The sequence below is a fragment of the Acipenser ruthenus genome, chromosome 19, assembly GCF_902713425.1.
Source record: "Acipenser ruthenus chromosome 19, fAciRut3.2 maternal haplotype, whole genome shotgun sequence".
NCBI lineage: Eukaryota > Metazoa > Chordata > Actinopteri > Acipenseriformes > Acipenseridae > Acipenser > Acipenser ruthenus.
In genome coordinates this window covers 12,789,860-12,811,472 of record NC_081207.1, presented here as the reverse complement: position 1 = coordinate 12,811,472, position 21,613 = coordinate 12,789,860, and the positions used below count along the sequence as shown (strand labels likewise).

General features: G+C 40.5%; 1 protein-coding gene across 3 annotated transcripts in view; it reads right to left on the bottom strand.

The window, feature by feature from the left end:
- Window positions 1–21,613, bottom strand: part of LOC117424628 (LLGL scribble cell polarity complex component 2-like) — a 57,771-nt gene that overhangs the window by 10,945 nt on the left and 25,213 nt on the right. For all 3 annotated transcript variants that reach the window (XM_034041183.3, XM_058992492.1, XM_034041182.3), the window contains 18 exons: window positions 14,831–14,950; window positions 13,435–13,532; window positions 12,055–12,136; window positions 10,478–10,593; window positions 9,883–10,041; window positions 8,785–8,947; window positions 8,295–8,427; window positions 6,067–6,121; window positions 5,702–5,856; window positions 4,920–5,137; window positions 4,730–4,797; window positions 4,478–4,631; window positions 4,152–4,256; window positions 2,815–3,107; window positions 1,646–1,793; window positions 1,378–1,528; window positions 619–735; window positions 25–191 (listed from right to left, as the gene is read on the bottom strand). In XM_034041183.3, the coding sequence (XP_033897074.1) occupies window positions 25–191; window positions 619–735; window positions 1,378–1,528; window positions 1,646–1,793; window positions 2,815–3,107; window positions 4,152–4,256; window positions 4,478–4,631; window positions 4,730–4,797; window positions 4,920–5,137; window positions 5,702–5,856; window positions 6,067–6,121; window positions 8,295–8,427; window positions 8,785–8,947; window positions 9,883–10,041; window positions 10,478–10,593; window positions 12,055–12,136; window positions 13,435–13,532; window positions 14,831–14,905 (2,457 nt within the window). In that variant the 5' untranslated portion in view covers window positions 14,906–14,950. The remainder of the gene's footprint in view (window positions 1–24; window positions 192–618; window positions 736–1,377; window positions 1,529–1,645; window positions 1,794–2,814; window positions 3,108–4,151; window positions 4,257–4,477; window positions 4,632–4,729; window positions 4,798–4,919; window positions 5,138–5,701; window positions 5,857–6,066; window positions 6,122–8,294; window positions 8,428–8,784; window positions 8,948–9,882; window positions 10,042–10,477; window positions 10,594–12,054; window positions 12,137–13,434; window positions 13,533–14,830; window positions 14,951–21,613) is intronic.

Here is a 21,613-nt window from a genome sequence, read left to right as displayed (position 1 = left end):
GTCCCCAACTGTCAACCCGCTCACCTTAAACTGCTCCTCCGAGATGACCAGAAGGTGGTGTGAGCCATGCATGTCAGGGCTCCGGGAAAGGTCGTGGGCCACTTCAAGAGGTTCAGGGAGGGGTGCTCCCCGGCCATCCAGAATCAAAATCCCCACCACAGGGGCACGGTGCATCAACTGGATCTCCTTAGCTGAGTGGGGAGGGTGGGAGGTAAAGGATACTCGGCTACTTCACTGAAACATCATAAAACCTAATAGTGCATTAAATGTACCAAATGTTCTGCAAATTGCTGCACAGTTAACAGGTCTTATGATATTTCACCTAGAAAGGGTAAATGATCTATTAAAGCGATGAAAAATAGAAAGCCTAGGCTGAGTGGAGTAATTTTGCCAAACAGATATAAATCCACATTTAATTTATTCAATATAATCATTTTTGGAATTCTGATTTTGTGCCACAAGTACTTGTATTTTAACAAAGTCTTCTGTTGGTTAACTAAGTGTGCACTAGACTTGAACATTTTAAAGTTGAAATGGCAGGAATACACATTTCAGATCATTCAAATATATATTGGTCTGGTAACAGCCAGTAACAAAGCCGCCCAGTTTCTCACTCACCAGGTTCTGCTGTGATTTGCTCCTCCATTCTCCTCTCAACGGGCGGCACTCGTAGTGAGTAGGCATACACAGAACCACCATTGGTGCCGGCCCAGAGGGAGGGCGTGCTATGTGAGCCTACAGGGAAACCATTTCAATGTCATTTATTTTAGCCACATTAAAATCCCTTGAGGTATTTTAAGGAGGTACGGCTTAAGTTACAAGCACAAACAAAAATAGTTAAAACCTAAAAATCATTTACAACCATAGACATTTTAGTATAACACAATTTACAAATCGCCTCAAGTTTAGGTATACCATTGTTAAAAAAGGAAATCTGAATGCTGTAGTGTTTGATATTATTCAACAACCAGACACTACTCTCCCATTGTTTTCTGTGGAGATCAGCTGTTCATGCGGAGTGATGACACTAATCAATGCATCTTATCTAAAACTAATGCTTACTGCCGAAATGCTTCAGACAGGTAATCAGGCAATTATAAAAAATGTATTATTGTCCTTATAAAAACTCACAACATTTGATTACCAATGAATGATATACCTTCAATTGAAACAGGCATTGATTGTTCCTTGTATGAAGTTTTGAGACATACAGTTAATGTTACTGGATATAGAAAAGTTATTTCATTGGTATGGTTTATTTTTATACACATACAAAAAGATCTATTGCTATTTTAAACAATGTATTGGTGTTTGATACAGATGTTAGATCAGATTTTATAAATAGGATTGGTAGAGATCTCCTGCACATCCACTCACAGTCACGGATGAAGGAGTCAGCGAAGTAGAGCGTTCGGACGAGCCCGGTAAAGGAGTCATCAGAGGACCTCGCCTCGATCTTCCTCTGGACTGGGGCCAGCTCCATCTCCTGGAGAGCCTCCCTCTCCATCTGTGCATTGATCTCCTGCACCTGACGCAGAGAAAGAGAGACTAATCAAGTGAAGAAGAGAGGGACAGAGACTAATCAAGTGAAGAAAAAATAACTTGGCAGCCCCCAGTCCTTTCCATATTCCTAACGCCTCCTCACCTTGGCAGCGTTCCCTACAGGCCGCTTCCTCCCCGACACGCGGCTGCGACGGATTCTGCGGAAGGACTGGCGGAGTGACTTCTTGATTGACTTCACCCGGGACAGGGGGCCCTCCAGGGCGAGCTGGTCACTGGGGTTTAGAGTACACCTGGATACAGAGAAGACAGCGTTACACCTTCCAGCACAGTCGATATGAGCGAACACACACACCTTGCAAGTAACATTTCCAGGAGCCTCACACACAAACTGTTACTATCCAGGTTAGCATACAGGAACACAGACAAATGGTTGTTTATGAGGATTTTTGCATCAACTCCAATATAGTGTAAATTCTTCAAGGGGCATGGACTACCACAATAATTAAGTCTGAGGCTAAACTTCTGCACTGAAAGTTTTAAAATAACTTATGTATGAAATATATGTAGAAAAATGACAGGGACATGGTCTACATCCTCAGAAGGTTGGTTTTGCCAGCACTGTAACATGTGCCCACACAATCTACTGGCAGCCCAGTGTTATACACCAGCTTTAGAGAGCTTCCGTCGGCTGCATCAATCCCGGTCCAGTGTCACATTCCACTTTATAAGGAAGAGGAAACAATGGGTTTATCTGGCAAGGAAAAGCTGCGAAAACCCTCCTGAAATGTCACAAATTGCGGATGACGTCAGGTAGACTGCAGCTTAACTCAGCCAGCAGGAAGCTGAGGGGAACTAGTATACAACCAGGCAGAAAACAGGGACTTGTAACATCTTTGCTTTGTCAACCTTTTCTTCTCTGGTCAAACACAATTTTGTGGTACATAAATAAAAATATTTTCCTTCTTGTTAATTGGAATAAAACTACTGACACTAGAAATGAATCATACCTTTTATTTACCTAGCTTCAGCCTCTTTAAAAGGAACTATTTTAACATCTGGTTTCACAGACCTCGATTACCACGTTAGATTAAGAACATGAGGAAGGTTACAAACGAGAGGACCATTTGGCCCGTCTTGCTCGTTTGGTTCTTAGTAGCTTACTGACCCCTGAATCTCATCAAACAGCTTCTTGAAGGATCCCAGGGTGTCTGCTGCAACAACATTACTGAGAAGTTGGTTCCACAATTCTCTGTGTAAAAAAGTGGGGTACTCCAAGATTATTGCTAAATACATGAAGCCATTGCCTCGGACCTGACAAGGACGTTTTTCTTCTGCTGGTAGTCGTAGAGGCCGAAGCCATGGCTGGTCCCAAAGGCCACCAGCTTCCACTCAGAGTGCAGGATGAGGGAGGTGACCACAGCAGGCGGTTGACACTGCACCAGGGCGAAGGGCTGGAAGCCATGGGGGAAGTGGACTGCCTCCTCCCTCACGATCAGCTGTGTGTGGCCCTTCCACCGGAACCCCTCCTGGTCCTGGAGCAGGTCTACTAGAGAGCTGTCCACAACCTGATCCGCATCCTCGTCATTCAGCTCCATCACCAGCACCTGCAGCACAGACAGTAGGTCAAACAGGACCCCTGTGAACTGCCACTGAAGGTGACGGTAGGATCTGGAGCATGGTAAAGTTTGCACACTGGGCAAACATTTTCTAATAACATACATGGGATCAAAACTGTTGCATAACACAGTAAATAGGATGAAATTCAGCCACTGATCCGACAAGGAAGTTAGTGGGGTGGATAGCTGCAGTGAAGTACATTCTCTGAGAAGGGGCAATACCTTAGCAGTGACTCTCAAACATGATTTTTAAAAGGGACACATTTGCGGCCCTGAAACATGACACAGGGCCACAGTAGGTGCATTTCAGTCTGTTTTTTTGAACTGACTGAAAATGATACCGGGCCGTGGGTTTGAGAACCCCTGCCTAGAGGCAGAAGGAATGCAGCTGATACAGTGAACATGTACAACTTTGTCAGATAGCATGAAACTGTATGCGCTTTTCTTCACTGTTGCAAAAAGCAGACTTCTATTACTTCAACTGCAAGTGATAGCATTGCTCCTGGAGCTAACTTAGACATGTTTGCAAATGTTAAACCGGGCAATCCTCGCAGGATTTGGTTGCAAGCAATATAGTTGCTACTAGTAAATTGCTTAGACAGTTGCTGCTAGAGCTGTTGACCCGCTTTCGAGATAAATTATTATTAATAATAAAAGATGATTGCGAAATTACTTTCATTCTCCCATGATACTACGAAAATTCCAGACTTTTTCAAAACTTTCATAACAGAGACATGGTTTTTCAAGCATTTAAGCCCTTGAAATCAGTTTGATATGAACCCTGTAGTCCCTTGCTCATTTTGCTCATTTCACACTGCCTCTATGGAAAGCTACTCTCCACAGAAGAATGCAACCTGGCACCCAAAAACATGCAACAAGATTCTAGGACCACCACAACAGGTCATATGTGGTATTGCGGTCAATCTAGTAGGATCATATAGTAAAAGTGTTGCCAGCCTTTCTCTTGAACTCAGATTCTGGTTTTACTACACAGACCTAACTTTCTCTTTTTTTTGTGCCGAGTTACTTCACCTGCCCTGCAGTGCCGGCCACAGCCAGGTAGCCACTGTATTTACACAGGTGGATCTTCTGAATGCCCAGCCGGGGGTCGTCACTGTAAGGGTCGAAGCAGCCCACCTAAGGACAGAGAGATAAGCCAGCATCAACACACTGTGAACAAACCCGAGTTAAATCTTGGTTTGTTTCAGGTTACTGATTTATCAGGGAAGTGCTAGAGTTTGTCTCGGAAGCAGGTAGTGTATATAAACACAACAGTGTATAGTGTATCTAAACACAACATACTGCACTATCACCGACATGCAGTTCGCATATTTTTTGTCTCTGTGAATGAGGCATACCTTACAGAAAGGGGGCCACTCCGCCTCCCCTGCATGGTTCATGTTGTCACTGGGGTCTGCATCTGTGTGGAACACCCCTGCAGTGCCCAGTTTGTAGAGAGGGTACAGACAGACACCTGAGGCATCCCAGAAACGCACTGTCCCATCCTCGTGTCTGCAGTAGACAATAAAATATAAAAACACAAATCTCAAATAGTCTTAAAAAAGCAGTATTGAAAAATAAAATCAGGACACTGCATATATCAGACTTACCCTGTGAGGAGCAGGTCTCTCTGGGGAGGGTCTGGCGCTTTATTCTGTCCTCCATTCACTGGCCAAGGCTGTGGAAACAGAGAGAGATTACCAGCAACTTTATAAAATACAACGAAGTTGGAAGGCATGTGATTGTTCTGTTGAACAATTGAACAATAAGAGTGCAGACTAAATGACGATTTAGGCATACCATGTGTGAGTAGTGGGTGTTCTGCGTCTCCCCGGCAGCCACAATTCGCTCCCACAGCTTCAGGGGGATGTTGGAGACGTGGTGGGAGCAGGTGATGGCTGAGCAATGCAGGGGGGCCAGGTAGGGGGTCTGGATCATCAGCCAGCCCTCAGACTTCAGATCCACCACCACCAGCTCCTCCTCTGCAAGAACCACCAGGGCGCTGGGGTCATCATACTCTGGAGAGAGAGTTAGTGTGAGCAACGCAGAACTCTGAACCTGAACTAGTTTGTATTCTTTCACACACACCCTTCTATAGATCTGCACGAAATCTGCACTAACAAAAAATGAGGTTGGTCTTGCATCTGGAATGCAACACTACTGAAGACTTCAAACCAACTTCAACTGCAAGGCTGGCAGAAAGACTACCTTAGGATAGTTAGTTAAATAGTTTAATTGTACTCTGAAAAATAAATACAAACAGAGATTAAAGATTAACAAGTGTTGGAAGACTTCAGGATATAATATTACCTTTGAACCAGTTTTTATGAAAGTATATACAGAGCTGTTTCTTAGAAAAAACAAACGTAGTGATTGTCTTGGTATTTTTTCTTAAGATCTCCTGGGGGGCAGAAGGTAGTAATGCAAGCTTTTAATCGCTATCTAATGGCAACATGCACTGCACTCCCCCTTCCTTAGACTGTGGGGGTTTTGCGCCAGTCCTACGTGACTCCTCCCCTCCTTCATTAATATGCACTGCACTCCCCTTTACCTAGACTGTGGGGGTTTTGTGCCAGTCCTACCTGACTCCTCCCCTCCTTCATTAATGACAATGAAGTCAATGATGCGTGAAGTGAAATCGAAGGCCACATGCTTCTTGCTGTGAATGACAGATATGCAGTGTCGGTCTCCATAGCTGGCCCGTGGCATTCCTCCACTGAAGATCACGAAGGGAGAGCTGGAAAACAGGCAACAAGGAAGAGATACAGCCATCATCAGGAGCATGGGACATGGGAAAGCTGTATGCACAAGTTTGTGTCACGGAATGTAGGAGCAACACTACCAGGGTATGAAGCCATGTATACATTTCAAATCAGACGCATGCATGAAACCCAGTTTATTTTCCAGCAATTAAAAATCAAGGAGGAGCCAAGGTAGGAAAGCTTACCTCTCCTTTTTCGTCAGCATTAGGATCTTGGAAATTGCTTTACATGGAAAGGAACCTGTAAGGGCAAAAGAGAGAGCTTTTAAACCATATGGGCAAAGAAAACAGCAGCAGTGGGGCAAATATATATGGGGCACTAAAGTGAAGCACTGGAATGATGGGACACAATGGCACAGTGACAGCATCCTTCTTTATATCAGTTATATGTTTGCACAGGCCTGCAAACAGAAACATACATGCCAAAAGGCAGTCATTAAGATGGTACATTTTAAACAACATCAATATTAAAATGAAAGACAACTATCCGATACAACACAAAAGTTTTATTGATGCACATCATACCAAACTTTAAATGAAAAATTAAACACAAAAAGGTTTATTTTCTGACTTACCACATATAAAAGCACTACTTAAAAAAATATAATAAACATTTTAAAAGAAACTAGTGTGTAAACAGGTATAAACTGTAAAAATTAAAGTAATTTTTAATTTAAAATGAAAGTAAACATGTGTTAGCTCTTGTGTGTGTCATTCGGTGCAGCACAGAATCCAGGTTGAGCTGCTGCAGCCTGCTGCTTTGCATTTTTCTGAAATGTTTCTGCTGAAGCTCTGTGGCTAGCTTCAAGATGAAATCTCTCCTACTGATATTTTCCCCGGTGCATTCTTGGTACAAAACGAAGGAATTGACGGCTGCCAGGTTCAGTAGAGATAACAGGAATTGTGTGAAAGAATATTGTAGGTTATATTCAAAATAAAAACATGTATTAAAGTCAATCAAATTTACGCCTTTGTTGCTAGGTGGGCGGGCTTATAAACTTCCTTAGTTTCGTGATCCTGCCTTTCAAAGGCCGTGGTTGTCATAAAACGGACAACCACTTAACTTTCAGACATGCAGAGTAATTTAAATTTGAAAACCTCAACACGTCAAAATGACTTCCGTGGCTAGTGTTAAGGTGGTATACGTTAACACTAGAACTGCCATGAGGGTCAATTTGGCGCATTTTGCATTTAAAATGTTAATTACTCTTCTGTTGTAAATCGTATGTGTATGTCCGTTTGACTTTTCCTAAATATATTAATTAAATATCCAGACAGCGTTTGATAGCCAGACTCGCAAAAGTTAAACAGTTCTGCCTAGAACCGCCACATGGGTCAATGTGACCCATGCATTACAATACATGTCTTTAATATAACGTAAGATATTCTATTTTTTTTTTTGTAAATTCAGCAAACAAGACACACCCCCTCCTCCTAGCAAAAGTTTTTTTTTGTTTGTTTGTTTTTTTTTAATTCAAGGCTTTCTTTGTTTGTAGACCGACTACGAGACAGATTGCTACGATTGTGGATTTGTTAAGATGTAAACTCAGTGAGAGCCTAGTTGCTTATTTTTCGTTGTACCTGGAGACAAAAATCCTTCGTTTTGTTCCGCAAATGCAACTGGGAATATATCGGAAGGATATATCACACGGTGAAGAGAGCGGACCACTACTCTAATGGGGGGGTGGGGGAAGAGCAAGGGCGTCTAGATGATATGGTCTGCACCTAACAGCGGCTCACACACAAACACACACACCCACACTACCGAAACTAGTGGTATGGTCCCACCCCGGAACAATACAGGTAACATGAATGCACAGAACCAGATGAAACACAAGTCTGCTAAACTGACCGGGTCGCTGCAATATATTGATCTTACATTCATGAAGAGATATCATTTAAATTTTTTCAAGTCCTCAAGTAATAAATTTGTGCTAGAGTAATTATAATTATTTGAGTACACTAAACCACCCCTATGTAGTAATACCTGTTTCAATTGTTTAATACAATTACATTTTTTGTGTTTAATGATAGTCAAGCATTTGAAAAATAGCATTTGCTTTTCCAAAACACGCTGGTTGCTTTTTTACTGAACTAATCAAGACCATTGCAGCAATCTGTTCTACTTATAGATCATGTATAGTGGCAAATTATTAATAGCTGTAGGGTACTTTCTGCTTTTATTTTTATAGAACTGGCCATTGTTTTCCAAAACCGATTTAAATGAATTGTTTCTACAGCCCTTATCCTCTTCGTGACGCTGCCTCCGAGTCCCACAGCTCTAACCACTACAGTTGTAACTATTTGACCACACTGCCTCCCAGTTTTCAGGCCACACTCTTGTCAAGCCTGCCCCTCTCCCTTGAAACGGAACAGCCCCCCAGACTAGGATAGGTCTCTGCTCTGGGCCTCACCATAAGGCATTTCGTGTTTGTCAGGCTCGGGTTGGCGGTCAGCACTGGACACTGGCCACTGACAGTAGCTGCCGTCATTGTGGGCGCTGATGATCTCGCGTCCATTTCGTTTCCACCACACACTTTCCAGCTGCTGTAACAGAAAGGGGTTGGGAGGAGGGAGGTAGAGCCGTGATTACTGGTATCACACAGATGTGCTTGTAACAAATCCAATCCCATGCAAACCCACACATCTTTGTGCATCAGCTTCAAACTCTTTCCACTTCTAATTCAGACTGTTCCTAGTGTGTTCATCCTCTCAAGTAATTGTTTTATGAGCCGAGCAAACTTTTTGACATATAATGCTGAATCATTAATGCAAATATGTGTCGTCATTTCAACCTAAAAACCAATGTCAAAGACAACCTTTTGGTCTAATGTGTGATACGTTAATCCCCCTGTGTCTGGCATTATCTAATTAAAATCCCTGCAACACACTACAGACAGTTACCTGGTTCCCAAGAAAGTGATGCGTGGCTTGGCTTCCTTCCAGGTCCCATAGCACCATAAGACCCCGGCTGTAACCAATCAGGATGTGGTCAGGGTTTTGGGGATTCTCTGTCAAGGCCTCCACAGATTCCAGATTCCGACGACCCACATACTCCTCAGGGACCCTGAGACATGGGTTCAAGACAGTGGAAGTGAGTGTAAAATACAGTACAACTGTGTTGCTCTGAAGGGATAAGCTACATGTTCTGTTTGGAACCAGAAACTCTAGAATATTATCTGGGTGGCTGTCACAAGGCTGGCTGAGTGGTGACACCTCAGACCCGGAAGAAACACAGACAGACAGTGGTGATGAGTGAAACTGAGTGCAATGGCTGCACTCAGCGTTTAATAACAAATAAATAAAAAGGTTGAACAAACAGAAAACACAGGGCACGGCACTTGAGGCCAAAATAAATAGACAAACAAAAACGGACTAGACAGACAAACACGGTGAGCAGATACTTTAACTATTCTTTTTATAATTCACAATTACCTCCGTCTCCAATCCCGTTCTCCACTCACCGAACACCCAACCCAGAGTGAGTGAAATGTGCATCTATATATACTGTTGTGCTGGGATTCAATTACTAATTAATTATTCACTTGAATCCCAGCACGTGAATTAATTACGTGCAACCTTGTGCTTAAATACAATTACATCTTAAATAACTCGTGCTGCACACACCCATTTATATCTCGTAGAGCCATCTCTATACACCAACATTTACACACAATACGTAACACATAAACAAACTACGCACAAGGGCGTGGCCAGTGGCAAATACATTGCTCTCACGATAACTATTCTCCATATATGTTGAGGTCACTTTACTTACACCTACTGAACAATTTTATAGTGTAAAAACTAACCAAGTTTTATAAAGTGTAAAACAACAAAGAACAGCTCTGTTAAAAAGACCCCTTTGATATGACCCCCAAAACAATTATTTTAAATGTAAATATGCAACACAGATAAAATGATTTACAAAATGGCAAGGAACGTGCATATAATCAGAGTGCAGACAACTGAAGTCTTACCACCCATTTAACACAAGCTCACCTCTGCTGAACAGTCTCAACACTGATGTTGCGTTCCTCCAGCTCCCTGAAGACAGGCACCTCCACAACGAAAACATGTCCGCCCTCCGTGCCCAGATACAGCAGCTTCCCAGAGGAGTGGGCCAGTATTGACGTCACACGTGTAACACTGGGTGGGGCCCTGAGGGCCACATAGCAAAAAGTTACATATAAAACAGAGGTTGACTGCACTCCAACTACACTTAGTGGGGCAGACGTAAAATAATGTACCACTGCAGAAATTATTTGGGGGCAAAATTAACTAGTAGTTCTCCAATAAACATATCATAGTTGAGATATCATTGTACTTGTGGGATAGATATTAAATGTGAAAGGATCCCCATTCCCCCTGCAGGATAAGCCATAGCTGCTTTTTATAGCACGGATGAAATCACTTGTTTCAACCATCTATCTGTGGTTATCCCTGGGGTGGTTGATGAAATCCAGGTATAGATTTCTCTTTATTAAATTATGTTTTGCATAAATATTACGTGTTAACCTTGTGTGCAAACGAGTCGGTGTACATGTGCTGAACCATCAGTAACTATGTGTCTGTGTGCTGTGTATAGAGTGCCTACCCTGGCACTGCAGGCAGTGTGAAACGCCCCTCCTCCAGCAGTTCAGACACCCCCTGATGACTGCGAAGCGCCCACAAGTGCAGGCTGTTATCATCCAGCAGCGTCACCAGCTTGCTCTGGGAAAGCAGAGTAGAAAAAGACACACTCACTCACTCACTTCATTGTATGTTTTGTTGCTATTGTGATTTCACATTTTATTTAACCTCAAGTAATCAAAGAAACTACAAAAGGGTATTGCAAAAGTCTACCAGAAGCCATAATAGTAGTACAGTGTTTCATGTTATATTTCAAAATGTCACATTTTTCCATTTGTCAGTTTTCCATGAACTATATGGAAAACTACAAAGCGGTATGTAATTAAATATGCTAACATAACACTATTCAGCAGGCTTCATTCGACTTTACGAAGCAAAATGAGTTCATTCTATAGGGTGATGCAAAATGTTTGCCCATAGCTGTATATACACCAGAGTGCTGAGGAGATGCTCTCAACTCGGTAGGACAGGAGTTCGTGTGCCATGTGGAAGAGGGCTTTCAAAAGGGCAGAATTTCCTGTCTGCTCCTGACTACAGTTTCTTTGGAAGTCTGAGCAGGTATTTGGGCCCCAGGGGGAGCTCTTTATCCCCCTGTATCCACTGCCTCCCAAACGTATCCAGGCATAGCCACCAGGTGTCTCGGATCACTTACAGAGAGACAGCTGGCACCAAAATTATTGAGATTGATACACAACCTTTACCTCTGAGTGGCAGGTTCTTTATTATTATTATTATTTGTTTATTTAGCAGACGCCTTTATCCAAGGCGACTTACAGAGACTAGGGTGTGTGAACTATGCATCAGCTGCAGAGTCACTTACAACTACGTCTCACCCGAAAGATGGAGCACAAGGAGGTTAAGTGACTTGCTCAGGGTCACACAATGGCTGAGGTGGGATTTGAACCGGGGACCTTCTGGTTACAAGCCTGTTTCTTTAACCACTGGACCACACAGCCTCCTTTACCTCTCTACACAGCTGTGAATTATGTTAAACTACAGTACATCTTTGTGGGTGGTTCGAAAACAGAAAGTGGGTGACTCAGCTTCCCTGATAATTGGGTCTAAGGACATATTTTCTTAGATATTAACAGTAGCAAATACAAAAGAATAGTACATGTTTTGGCAATGTTCGAACTATTCCATATGCTGTTTTTTTTTTCTTTTGAAGAAAAATATTAAGTATGAATTTGTTTTTAAGATGGCTTTTCAATTAAACAAATGGCAAAAGTAAAATATTAAATCAAATAAAAAAATTAAGTACTTTAAATAGCAACAGGAACGTTCAATGTTGCAGAAAGTTACCTGGAAAGAATGGCTACATCTTTCCAACAATGTCAGGCTGTCATAAAGGCTGGGAGGGATATTTAAATTAATCCTTTGATTATTAAATTACACAAGGTAGTGCTGATGTTTCTGATTCCACTACATTGTTACAAATAACAGCAAAACATTGTATTGTCCCACATAGACATGTTACATACGTTTAAACTGCTGGTATACAATGTTAGATTGTATCTATAATCCAGGAGGGTGAGGGCTTACCTGCCGTGGTAAGAAGTGTATTTGTGTAAGCGCAGCATTCTCTTCATGCAGACCCATGAACTCCACACCTGGAGCCCCGTAGCTTACACATGCACAAGTTAAAGAAACATCACTTTTCACTGCATCATACAAAAGCATGGATTATCACAGGAAAAACACACAGTACATCACAGGGAAAAGTTACTAAAGATTAGTGTGCGATTACCCACATTTTCTCGGTGTCATTCTTTTCTATATCAATACTTTAAGCAAGTCTTAAATTATATTATTTGATTATTTTATTTCTTAGCTGACGCCCTTATCCAGGGTGACTTACAATTGTTACAAGATATCATGTTATTTTTACATACAATTACCCATTTATACAGTTGGAGTTTTTACTGGAGCAATCTAGGTGAAGTACCTTGCTCAAGGGTACAAAAGCAGTGTCCCCACCGGGGATTGAACCCACGACCCTCCGGTCAAGAGTCCAGAGCCCTAAACACTACTCCACACTGCTGCCTATATTCTGTCTTTTGTGGCATCTCTGTTCTGTCCAAACATTTCTATAAATTAGATGAATGCTGCCAAGGTTACTGTAGAACAATCTTTGTTTAAACAAAAGCTTTCAGGAGAAAACAGCCTTTCATCGCAAACTGCATGCCACAGCTTTCTTTTTATATACAGGTTTATTTACTAATGGCTAATAGTTGATGATCACATAGCAGTTCCACTAGGCAGCTAACTGCAGGCAGGCCATGGGGGTAGGAATTTTGCTGCTTGTACAATTCCATGGGGGAAAGGTGGGAGGCACACCTTGCAACTCCTCAACAAATAAGCATGGGGACAGCAACCCCCACCGCCTGCCTCATCCACAGTGTGTCTGTGGAAAGGCGGCGATATATCTCTGGTTAATTAATAATGGGAGAGCGACCATGTGTCTGGCTGAGAAGACAATGACCTTGCTGAGTCAGTCAGCAAGCAGCCAGGGGAGTGGAGAGCAAGAGAGAGGAAAAAATACAAACACAAAATGCCTCACTGTTTATCTCATTTATCTGAATACAATTACCATGCACATGCACTAGAATACACAGACTGACACTCAAATCTCAGATACAAAGACTTGCATGTGTTGGCACAGGCAGAACCAAAGTCACAAAAAAAAAAAAACTATCTATGAAACATCTCATATTTGTACAACACTATCTCTGGCCTGTTTTGGACTCTGGGACTCTCTGGGAGCGATTCAATGGAGGGGAAAACACACAGAGAACGGGGAGCAACTTTAAATTGTCATGCTTACTTGTGTGGTAACTTTCCTGAAGGACCATTCCTAGCACACAGATCATGACACACACATATACACACACACACACACACACACACAGGAGTGAAGGATACAGTTTGAGAGCTCCTGAACGAGTCCCGATGGCCATGAGTCGAAGGCTGGGGCTGTATCCGAGAGCACTGGGCTGGTGAGGGAATCCATGCTCCACCGTCTGGGGACAGAAAACAGTGGAGACAAGGTGAGGGAAAAAGGGAAGCAAAGTACAGAAAGAGGGTGGGGGGGTAGGAAAGAGTCAAGAGGTAGCGATAAAGGAAGGAGTGGGTAAATCTGAAATTCCAGAAATATTGCCTGCCCTAAACATGCACTTATAGGCACCAGCTTCCAAATATTTTTAAAACATGTTAGTACACCAAGTAAAAGAAAGTTCTGGTTTGCTTTCTTTTCATTCAGGAAGACTGTTACTGCAATACTTCCTAGGTCATTTCACCTCACAGTGACTTTGGGGACAAAGCACATAACTGGCTGCCACGAATGTCAGTCAATAGAGGGAGCAGCTGGTTGGAAACAAGGTTTTGAAGGGGTGGCGACAATTCCACTTTCCAGGTGAAATGACCAAAGAAGTGCAAGAGTATTTGAAAGTAAGCAAACAGATACTAGTGTAGTATCGCATATCATGTCTTACAAAAAAAAAAAAAAAAAAAAAGGAAAAATACAGGTTTGCTATAACATGCATTTATTTCAAAACTGCACATTTAAAACCTATATAGGATGACAGGTAAAGTTCTTGGAATAAGTAAGATGGATGAATAGAGAAAGGAAATTAAACAAATGGAGGAGAGATTTCCGCCCTTTGCCAAACCTTTGAGTTCTGACATACAAGAATTTCCCAAGTAGATGGAGGTTTGTATGAACTGAAGCTCAGGTGAAAAAGCATGCACCCCCAACGCCAATTCACATATGCTTCTCACTGTTTCAGCTACAGTGCCTGCACACCTCCACACTTGCCTTAGCCTGTCTGCTCTTTACACAACTGCCAAGGAATATACTGTACACAATGGGAAGTTACTAGCTATTGGCAAAAGCATTACCATTTTTTATTGCATTCATCAATAGCCCCCAATTTAAGGGAATATTGTAAAATGCTTGTCCAATACTTGCAGTTATTTCGGTTGGCAGACAATGGACTGCTGCGATTTAAACACACAATGTCTATTTAATTGAAATTTATGGCTGATCTAAATAGTACAAATGCTTAAATTAAATTCACACAGGTTTAACAACCTGCCTTTACCGTCTTTTATATATAATTCTGAAACTGAAACTTAATAAATTCAAGGACCAATGTTTAATCTAGAAGTCTTTTTCTAGGTCTTAGTATTTCAAAATTTACCTTCTACATATACATAAACACAAGAATGTAGGTGAGGCATGTAGACACCTTGAGAATAGAAGCAAAGTGAAATATACACTTGTAAGATAACAAACAGCGGAGCTGAGGAAGCAGCGTACCTTATTGAACTGGAAGAGATCCTGCTTGAGCCGGTCTCGATGGGAGTCCTGCCCATGACGCCGGAATCTCTTCATCCTCCCCCTCCGGACCTGCTCCCTTTACCCCCCTGGCAAGCTCAGCTGACAGGAGAGAAGAGAGAGGCTGTCAGCTGGGGGAATCCCCAACACACAAACTGCCATGAGAAACCAAGAACTCGACCACTTGTACTGTACTTCTTTACAGCAAGTGTATCATAAGAGAAGTCATTTTGCTGTATGAAAAAAAGGTTGCTGGCAACATCAGTACTAAGGTGCACCTGTGGCTGTGTGGGTGTACACTGTGTATTGTAGATTTTCACAGGGCTGCACTCCCAAAGACATACAATTGTTTTAGGTTTTATATTAACAGGATTACTGTATTGCATTTAACATGATTCTGTTTAATAAAACAGTTCAGACTTTTTTTCCTTTATTGTCACATACAGTACAACATTTAAAGTTCAGTGGTGCATTGCATCAGGACACTTCACTCTTTAAACTGTTACAGCCTTGTTTTCTTCAATTTATTTCATTTTTTTAAAATTAATACCATCTGAAGTTACTCCAGACACTAAGATGTGTTCACCTCACCAACTAAAACAATTTTAGTCTGGCCTATCTAAAAAAAAAAAAAAAGAATCAGTTATACACACCATTTTTAATTATTGCAAAACAATCTCCAATATACTGGAATTGGTTTACGTTAGGGGTGAGATGATTCACCAAGGTCACAATACGATATGTATCACGATACACAAGCCACGACACGATTCGTATCACGATACACAAGCCACGACACGATTCGTATGACGATACACAAGCCACGACACGATTCGTATGACGATACACAAGCCACGACACGATTCGTATGACGATACACAAGCCACGACACGATTCGTATGACGATACACAAGCCACGACACGATTCGTATGACGATACACAAGCCACGACACGATTCGTATCACGATACACAAGCCACGACACGATTCGTATGACGATACACAAGCCACGACACGATTCGTATCACGATACACAAGCCACGACACGTATCACGATACACAAGCCACGACACGATTCGTATGACGATACACAAGCCACGACACGATTCGTATCATGATACACAAGCCACGACACGTATCACGATACACAAGCCACGACACGATTCGTATGACGATACACAAGCCACGACACGATTCGTATCATGATACACAAGCCACGACACGTATCACGATACACAAGCCACGACACGATTCGTATGACGATACACAAGCCACGACACGATTCGTATGACGATAAACAAGCCACGACACGATTCGTATGACGATACACAAGCCACGACACGATTCGTATCACGATACACAAGCCACGACACGATACGTATCACGATACTTATGAAAAACTCATCTCTGCTTATCGTACTTGAAAATATTTCAGATCTATACACCAGCTCAATGCACAATTGAATATGTCTAGGATCAAGTGGAGTTTACATTCAAAACACCAAGACCTTTTCTTTCATGATTTACAGTTTAATAAATGTGCCATATTACCTACTCATTTCAAGCTTGTATTACGATACACAAAAGTGTATCGTATCATGTTGTAAAGTATGTGATGCATCGATACACGGTTAATCGTCTCACTCCTAGCTTATGTAATTAAAAACTAACAATAAAGTGGAAAGTAAACCAACTCTTCTTTCCCACTGAAAGCGGTGGTTGTGAGTGTGCTGTGCCCTCATACACATGTGCAGTCCTGAATCACTCAGCTGTCATGACTCAGCCCTTCCCGGCTCAGCTCACCTCACTGAGGGAACCACAGCCTCGGTGGGACTTGTGGGCATAATAAACTGGTGATGAGATGAGGCACTGTGGTTTTAGCACAGCGATTCTCAATCCCTGCCTAAGCCCCCCCACAACAATCTGATTGATTTTAATTACACAACTCTACAAAAGATTCAAAGAAAGAAAGAGAAAGAAAGGCTGCTTGTGGCTGTTTGGCAATCACCCTAAACCCTTTCTGCAGGCCCCAGTTTGAGAACCCCTGGTCTAGCAGAGGACTAGAGATCAGGAGAGTCAGTCTGAACCCCTGGTCTAGCAGAGGACTAGAGATCAGGAGAGTCAGAGTCTGAACACCTGGTCTCGCAGAGGACTAGAGATCAGGAGAGTCAGAGTCTGAACACCTGGTCTCGCAGAGGACTAGAGATCAGGAGAGTCAGAGTCTGAACACCTGGTCTCGCAGAGGACTAGAGATCAGGAGAGTCAGAGTCTGAACACCTGGTCTTTGTGCAATTCTGGAAGAAATTGCACAAAAGACTTCTGAAAAGTGGATGGAAAAATCCACCAGCCACACAGACATTTTACCGGCCAACATCGTTCCGGGGGGTGACGACGACAAAAGAAAATGAAAAAACAAGCAACATTTATGAGCAGTCTCAATAGGGTCATGAGTGAAGATACAGCTTCTGAGATGTGTTGGGCATCTGCCCTCTCCACAGCCTGGATGCGCACAAACTGCACAGCCATCAGCCCTTTCTGGAAGAACCAGCTCCTCTTCTATGACAGCGCTATCGATTGAACCATCTGACATCACCGACAGGAACTTTGCACCTTTTATTTTCTCTTGCAGCTGCCTTCTTTCTACCTCAGCAGTGTAGTGCATAAATACTCTTGCTTGTTTGTCATTCCTAGATTTAGCCCGGTCTCTTCATCAACCCTAAATAATAAAATAAAATAAAAAAAATCCTAATTTTCTATTGTCACAATTTCTGCCTGATGATCTGCTAAGCATTAACTTACTATGTTTTTTCAAGCTTTAAAACAAGTCAGTTCATGATACAATTGATTCCAGTAAATAGCAAATTCACCTAAATTAATCTTAAATACCAAATAAGAGTTTACTTTATTTAGCGTGGTTGCATTATAGTTTACTAGCAATCATTTGAATCCCTTTTTCAGAGTTTGTAGCACGCAAAATATTATTATTATTATTATTATTATAGAAAATATTTGACATGCTATATTTAAAAAAAAAAAATCTTGTAGCACAGTAATAACAACAACAACAACAACAACAACAATGTGTTGGACCTGGGGCACTTCGTAATATACAGAATGTTTAAAACCGCAGTCGCTGTATTAAAATTAAAACTTCACCGGTTACGCTTTCAGTGAGGTTAAAATACTCACAAGTTGATTGCATTTGTTCAGCAATTGATACCCATGCTTTCTCCTTTTTCATCTGATCTTATAATCAACACTATCTACATAGGGATAAACACGGAGCAGCTTCGCCGGTAGAAAGTGTAAACTGCACGGCGACACGACAGCGATGATTGGAGGTCACCTTGCTCTTCAACGACAGTCGAGCGATGGCACATAAACCGGCCTTAACTCTTTGAATGACACATTGTTTTCCCGTACAATATTGTCCGTCAGTATTTAGTAAGTGGTTTTATATATCCTTGACTATCTAAACAAAAACCAAAAAAAAATATATACAACAAAAGTAAATAAGTTTCCTACTTTGAAGGCTATGAAATGTTTGTCTGTAAAGGTATGCACTTATTTGATTGGAAAACTAGGTAAAAATCTGTACAATATAGGTAAACGTGAAATAATTTCATAATAAATTATTTTATACAGTACTTTTATACACCGTATGTCTTCAGGAGAGGATTAATAAGAAAAGGCAAGATACTTGGAAAGGAGTTATTTTTTACCTCTGGACTGCAGTTCAATATAAAACATCTACTGTGGATTTTCTGTGAATGGATGGAGTAACGTCAACATTTGCACTGACCATTAAAAGTACAACCAGGTATAATTGTTTTGAATTATTTACAGGTTATTGAATAAACAAAGTAACTTGACTTAGATTCATCTGATGTCAGTACTTGATGGCTAGTTGTAATTAGTAATGTTAAACTATTGTAATGTTGGAATGTATTTTCTATTGTTTTGGCCAAGTTACAATATTTACACTATTAAGATTATTTTATAAATATTTGTTAGAATTAAACAGATGTAGAATATTTAGGTTGCTATATGACAGGTGTTCTTTTATTCTGAATACACTACAGCAACAAAAAAATAATTTGGTGGTTTGCGCAATATTATGCTACTGTTGCTTTAATTGGAGGAGCTACGCGCTGTGATGTTGCTGCTCATTGAGTTCTGTATTTTAATTCAGTAAACAAAAGGAAAAACTTGTGCCTAAGGAAATAGGGTATTGAACGAAGAAATCTCGGCTTAGACATTGATTGTACACTTCGTGAACCTGGCTAAACTTTACTGGCTTACACCGTTATGCTGTCTGCTTGTACAAACGCATTTGCCTTTTACTCTTGGGAGCACTAAGGGACCAGAGTTCGGGTAATTGAATACACAAAAATGTTGCACCCTGTGTATTCAAATAGGAAACTATTCGAAATTCCCAATTCCTAATCCTAATAATAAACACTATTAAAACAATATTCATAATACAAAATAATAACAATCCTTCTCAGTGCGTTCTCGCTTGTGTAGCCTCTCCCAAGTCAGCGGCAATCTTGCTGAGTGATACCAATGAGTCCTGTAAAGATTGTGAATGGCATTTTTGATCTGAACACATCGGATCCCAAATAAAAAAATTAGACAATTCGATTGCGTATCTGGGTGTCGATCGGGACATCTTACTGTGAGACTGGATATGATGTAAACGAAATGTTTAATTCACATCAAATAAAGCTGCTGTTTTATCTGCAAGTCTGGGAAACATGACGCCAAACAAGGCAGAACATTACTTTTTTCACTGTCATAATGGAGCCAGATAAAGCCTCTACTGTAAATGTTTGTCTTCATCTTTTTTTTCATAATTATTTTCTTTATGATTTATTGATTTCAGCGCTTTCCCTTTGGCTTATTGGTTGCTTAGTTGTAGAAAACCTGATTTGTAAAAGATTTGCCATGTCATGGGAACGAGTACCAACACAGCACTTCGGTACACAGTCTCAGATTGTACAACAACTGTACAACAAATATGACGAGCGGCGGCAAAGTTAGGATTAGTTCGTAGTTATGTTTTTAAAAAATGGTTTTAAGTTAGTTTTCAGCTTTTTGGCACACTGGCCCATTTTCCTGTATTCATGAAACTGAAGCCATGTGCACTATGTATTATACTAGGTAAATGTAACCGGCCCATTCGGGCCTGTGGTGCTTCATAACTACAGGCCAAACTGCGATCTTTACCGGCCATAGTTAATGTCGAACTACTACTGTCCTACTATGAATTTTATTTTTTTTTTGTTTTAATTCACAAAACATTAGAAAAAACACCAACAACAATAAATATTTCAACAATTCAAGTTGTTCACATTATATATTATATATATATATATATATATATATATATATATATATATATATATATATATATATAGGGTGACCATAAATGAATATTTAAAAGTAAAAAAAAATAATTTGTACATGTATAATTAAATTAAATTAACTATTTACAATACATTCAATAATGTTTTCACTGTACAACCCAAAAACTAAATGTAGTAGAGACTCCTATTGTAATATAATTCATACTTCATTCAGTACAAATAAATAAATTAAAGAATAAAATTACTAGTTTATCTAACAATGACACATCTGAGTCATTAACTGGCCTTAAATTTTTTTGTTTTCAACACAAAAAGTTCCACACACTGAAAAATTGGGACGTTACAGTCTGGAATGTATGAGCTTGTTAGTGGCCTAATATTCTTTCACGTCGGATCATTATTTTCTGCAGTTACCCCCAAAAAAATGTGCAACATGGGAACAGTGATTCAAATGCTTGCTAAACTTTATTATTTTTCTTTGTTATAAAATATAATAAAATAGAATGAGTGTAAATTACAGATTGGAAAGGTTCCAACAGAAAGTGTGGCCATACAGAATAAGAATACTATACCTAAAAAGATATGTAAATAGATGCGTGTAAGCCATACAGATATAATGCAGCAGTAAGAAAACCCTGGAGTTTACTTATGTCTTCATTTGGTAGATCTGTAGAACAAATATGATTACACTTGTATACAATAGTGTTTTTTGTTTTGCGTTGCTATTTTGTTTTTTTTTCCCTTCTCTCCTACCTCGTCTCTTCCTATCTCGCTAGCTAAACTGTCCTGACGATCACAACTTTCAGGCTCACTATCTTGGTCAGCAAATAGAAGACCAACAGCCTGCAGTTCAATGTGTTTTTTTGCCATGCTAAATAAAAAAAAACAAACAATAATAATAATAATAATAATAATAATAATAATAACACAAGAGGAGTAATTCAAGACATAGACAGCATTGCCAGGGTGATCTTATTTTCATCAGCTTTTTCTGAACTGTTTTTGCAGTTCTGTGTTGGCATTTTTATTTGTAAAAAGTAATCACGGAGAGAAAGGCAGTACAGCCCAAGACGTGTTTAAAGGTTTGTTTGGAACCTCTGTAAGTTTCCCGCGGCACTCAATCTGACAAGCTGTCTACTATGCCCGTCACACACAGACACTGAAAACTTACTAAGTTATTTTCTTAATTGGTTATCCAGCAAAATATTTCCCACGCATATTTAAACAATATCTGACTTTATTGTAAATCAATTAGAAAAAAAGCATGTAAACATTATTTCAACTAATTTCGCAGTAAGCATTTTTTTTTCCCGCAGTAAGCATTTACAAGTTCTCATTAACAGCGATTTACAAAAAGAATGACACATGATAATATTTATACTATCTTATTAACAGA